Below are 4,835 nucleotides of genomic sequence, written 5' to 3' on the forward strand. Positions count from 1 at the left end.
TTAATTGTCTTGAAAGAATCTACCATGAAAACTGAAAGGCATGGTGGTAGGTAAAATGGCTTTATTCATTGTTTCCATGGTTGTAGCATTAATGAGTACAAGATAACTTTCTTTCTTGATGCCATCAAAAACATGTGTCATTAAAACACCGTCATCTTCTCTGGAACTATTAGGTGTAGGTTCAAACCAAGCTTCAGATGGATAATGGTTATCAATTACCCATGATAAATCGCCGTCTACTCTACATACATCTTTTTTTACTAATGCCCATTTATTAAAATTTTTGTTGTCTGCTTTTAAGACTAATCCATATGCGTAACAGTATTTAACGTGTCTGAAATTCTCATTAATGGTCGGCATATCTAAATTGTTTGCAAATGAATTATTTTTTGATGGTTTGAAAGATTCTGCAGAAACCGATGTTGTAATTAGATCTATTGTAAATCTTTTTATACCATTATAGAGAGTGATGTTATTGCGCAATGTTATAGAACGAATATAGTTCAAATCCATGGAAAACATATTGGATGAATTTTGTGTACAAATGTCAACAATGATCCTGTTATTATCTTCGTAAGCATTAATATGATGGAAATAGGACACAAATTTATCATATTTCACAGTAGTCACCTTATTTGTTCTTAAATCAACAACGTAGATAAAGGTAGGGTCGTTGTATCGATATTCCATTGCATCTGCTATGTCACCATATTCTGCTACCTTCATTATATCTATTGAAACTGGCTGACCAATGAAAATCACATAGTTCTTTGTGACAGAAAATGAGTGCATGTAAGTTTGTGCTTCAATATCCCACGGGACAATTTCCTCTCGATCTCCAACTGATGTCATTCGATACAAAGTTATGATACTTTTAATGTAAGGAACTATGCTTACACTCATCAGATACGTCAATTAAGTTTCTTTACCGAATTCTTTGATTGGGTGAGCTGATGAAAAGCCGGGGATATAGACATGTGATCTTACTTTCATTGGTGGTGCAATAAATTTCACTGTTTTTAATGACTCTTCCTTAATTTGGTAAACGTTCCAAATATCATTTACGGACATGTATTCATATTGCCCAGTCTTTGAATCACGTATCCTATATACATTTACGTTCAAGTTTTCCATTTGGTTTTTCAGCGATTCTATTTTTTCCATTTCATTATATGGGGGAACTAGCTTACCAAACTGAAAATAGGGTGCAATTGTATTAGTAGCTAGAGATTGTTTATAGTATTCTGTCTGTAGAAATCTTGCAGACATTGACACCGTCCCGTTGCTATAAAACGTAAAACTGTGAAGTTTGCCAAAACCATCAAATGCATTTGTGAATGACCTTTGTCCCATTTCGTACCTGGCACGACCATTTCGAATCTAAAAAAGGAATAATATTCATAATTCTATACAAACTGAAACGGAAAAAACGTTGGCTTAAATGATAGGAAGAAGTGAGATTATTCAACAGCATTTGTTCAAATGATTATCAAAATGATTCCAATCTCTATAAAGATTATAAAAGGGAAGTCACCTTGACGAGTCATTATAAGTTAATACTGTATTAATTGAAATTACGTTTTACTTCATGTTATGATCTTCGTTTAAGGCATTTCAATAATAGATTGACTATTGTAATCTAAATAAATGGAAAAACAGGTCAAGATCAGGTGTCCGACTGAGACAATCTATCCTCAGGTTACAATGAATGCATATCATATAAATATTAATATGTAAGAAATACAGGGTTTACGCCAATGGGACTGCAAACCAAAGCCACAGCAAACCGAAAGACATCCAGAAATCCACATACGGTCTCCAAAATAGACAGGTGTCTCAACCATATGCCAAAATCTAATATGACAGTTGTTTTCTATTCGTTTGATGTGTTTGAGCTTTTAATTTTCCCATTTGATAAGGGAGCTACCATTTGATTTTTATGGGGGGGCTAGGATGAAAAATTTTGTCCAGCCTATTTATTTTTCCCTCTATTCGGTCCTGCCTTTTTATTTTTCACTCTATTCGGTCCTGCCTTTTTTTTTTAGTTTATCCTGACTTTTTTTTTAAAATAAATTGTCATCCTGCCTTTTTTTTTTTTGCAAATAATCTCATCCTGCCTTTTTTTTTACTTAAAACTCCTGTCCTGCCTATTTTTTTCAAATTTCATCCTAGCCATCATGTGCTTTGTGCCTATCTGACCAGTCAAGCTTTTTCCAAATGATATTTATTTGGTTTTTTCTCTTGTGTTGTTACAACACTGTCCCAAATTAAGGGGATGGATGAGCGCTCACAAACATGTTATCATCGCCATATTCTATATGCTCCTGTATCAAGGAAGAAGACTGTAATTCTGTGGTCGTCTTGGTTTTCACGTTTTGTCATGTCGAAGCCTTTCTTACCGGTCAATATGGTATGGATTTGTGCTCATTGTTGAAGACTGTGCGGTGACCTATAATAGTTGCTTAAACCCGCATCATTTTGGATTCTAATTGATAGTTAGTTGGCTCATTAGAAATAATTCCACATATCCTTTTTCATAATTAATACCGTAAAACAAAACCCGCATCTAATAAAAACAAGTTCTCAGTACAAATCTGCTGACAGAAAATCATGCTGTCCTAAAAGTTCAAATGTTACTCATATTAACTGCAAAGATCGACATCTCACGAAAATTAAACGTTTCAAGAAAATGAGACAAATATTAGGTGAAATACCTTACAATGATCCAATATTTAAAAACAAAATCAATTAAGATACCAGCATGAATTTTAAGTTATAACTATATACGTCAGCGTTTCGTCTACAAAGACTTATCAGTGATGCTCAAATAAAAAAAAATTAAAAGGCCGAATCAAGAACGAAATTGAAGACCTGTTACTTATAGTTACTGTGAAATTCACCATAACAAGAAAACTTATTGCATAATGTAGAATAATAACGATGAAAATTAAGTCAATGTCAGATATGTCCTACCAGACATAAAAGTTCATCTTATAAACCCTATTTATAGCACCCAAACAGATTTTGCCAGGTAAACGGATATGGTTTAAAATGATCAAAATTAACGCTCTTACATAATGATGTTTTACATTGCTTTTCGTCATAATGACACCTTGCCAAAAGAACGATAACACATTACGTTTAACGTTTCTTTATTTTCTATAAAACGAGTTTTAAAATAGTTGGTAAAAAACTATAAACGTTAAAGTTGAACCATCTTACTTATTATCTCATTAAATTGACTCGTCCAGAGTACGTATTCACTGTTAAGAAAATAACTTAAACGGAAAATGTGTTAATACTTTTCTTTGTTTTCTATGTACATTGGGCATAGTGTTAACAATGGGGGGATAGGGAGTTATGGAAAAGATGCCACAAGTGAACATATATGCAATCTTCAGTTTACTGTTATAACCAGGAGTTAAAAAAACAATTTTGGTACCAATGCCAACTATGTCTGTTTTAAAAAATTTTAATGAAAATTATTGATTCTATCGAAGAAAAAAAGCAGGAAAGATTTCCTATTATTCCTATTTTGATGGAATTATCATAGAAATATATGAAGAGTATTCTAAAGGTAGTCTTGCTAAAAACCGAATGCATATACTTACTTTTTACATTACTTGGAAAAAAATGATTATGAATAATTCACAAATGATGAAAATATTTTATAACTTATTATATGACTTTCACTATAAAAATGTCAAAGGTAATTTTGATAGAATTTAGCAAAATTTGCGTAATTATCAAAAAAAAAGAAGTAACAAAGACATTGTTAACTAAAACCAAATTCTGTAGGAAGTAATTCTATTGTCTTTCAGATACAAATTAATTCGATTTTGTTATCGATGTCCTTTGTTACAAAATTTTACAAAAACGTGTGCAATATTGTCTTCAATAGCAAAATATGGCACTCAAAATTATTTTGATACTATGGAAATATATAGAAAGGTGCATCTTTTTTAAGTATATCAAAACACTCCTCAATATTAAAATTTCAGTAGGTTTTAGCAACTGTTTGATTGCAAGTGAAACAAAAACAGGGGGAATTGGTTCTACTCCTTTTCTGACATGCACGGAGAATTTCAGCAAGTTAAGGGTTAAACAATCATTATATAATTCAATCTAATTGCTTAAGATTCTGTAAAAGTTACGTGTCCACTTAATATTGCGTATTAAGGTCTGTCACTTGGATATATTAAGGAGAATATGATCGATTCCTAAAAATCATGTCTTGTAACACAAACGATCAGTAGTTAATGTTTTTGTCATAACTATAAAAAAAAACCTATGTGTTTCTATTTGCACCGTTTCCCGATCTTTAACTGGCATTATTTTCACAAAGGAATAACAGTTTCAGCAGAACATTTTCTAATTAGCTTAAGATCAATAACAGCATAGGGAGTACGTGAAAAACAACGGGAAGTTCCGTTTTGAAGAAAGTGAAATCAGAGGATTTTTTTGTCACCAGACTTCCAAACGTTCGACAAAGTTTGTTGCTAGCAGTTCAAATATGTTTAATATAGAAAAAAGACAAATGGACCAGACACAAATTTCACAGGTAAATTTAGTCTTCTCCAAAATGAACACATACTATATATGGCATTAGACTTTAGCATAAAAGCATATTACCCTCTTATCTTATATTTACTTACCAATGTTCCTTTGAGCCATCTTGGAACAGGATATGAAAATGTTATTGGTTTGTTATTAAATTCATTTACGTTTGTTCTGGAAAAGTCGGCAAAGCCAGAAGAATCATCTTCTACCAATTTTGCCTCAGCACAGAAAGACAAAGACAAAATAAAGACAATTAAACGTGAAGGACACTTCAT

General features: G+C 32.1%; 1 protein-coding gene across 1 annotated transcript; it reads right to left on the minus strand.

Annotated features, from left to right (window-relative positions):
* LOC127727703 (retinoid isomerohydrolase-like) lies at nt 1-4,835 on the minus strand. The gene is made up of 4 exons (XM_052234819.1): nt 4,656-4,835; nt 1,085-1,380; nt 708-898; nt 1-434 (listed from the first exon to the last, which is right to left on the minus strand). Exons 1-4 carry the CDS (start codon nt 4,833-4,835, stop codon nt 1-3), a joined length of 1,101 nt encoding a protein of 366 aa, XP_052090779.1.

This window comes from Mytilus californianus, unplaced genomic scaffold (assembly GCF_021869535.1).
Source record: "Mytilus californianus isolate M0D057914Y unplaced genomic scaffold, xbMytCali1.0.p SCAF_2, whole genome shotgun sequence".
In the NCBI taxonomy this organism is placed as follows: Eukaryota; Metazoa; Mollusca; class Bivalvia; order Mytilida; family Mytilidae; genus Mytilus; species Mytilus californianus.

Bases quoted from the DNA above. Each gene is read 5' to 3' on its own strand.
- LOC127727703 (XM_052234819.1), bottom strand. From the start codon at position 4,835: ATGAAGTGTCCTTCACGTTTAATTGTCTTTATTTTGTCTTTGTCTTTC. The intron at 899-1,084 runs GCAATATGAATA...GTATCTGATGAG, and splicing joins ATACGTGATTCAAAGACTGG to TGTAAGCATAGTTCCTTACA. The intron at 435-707 runs GTGACATAGCAG...GATTTACAATAG, and splicing joins AATGAAGGTAGCAGAATATG to ATCTAATTACAACATCGGTT.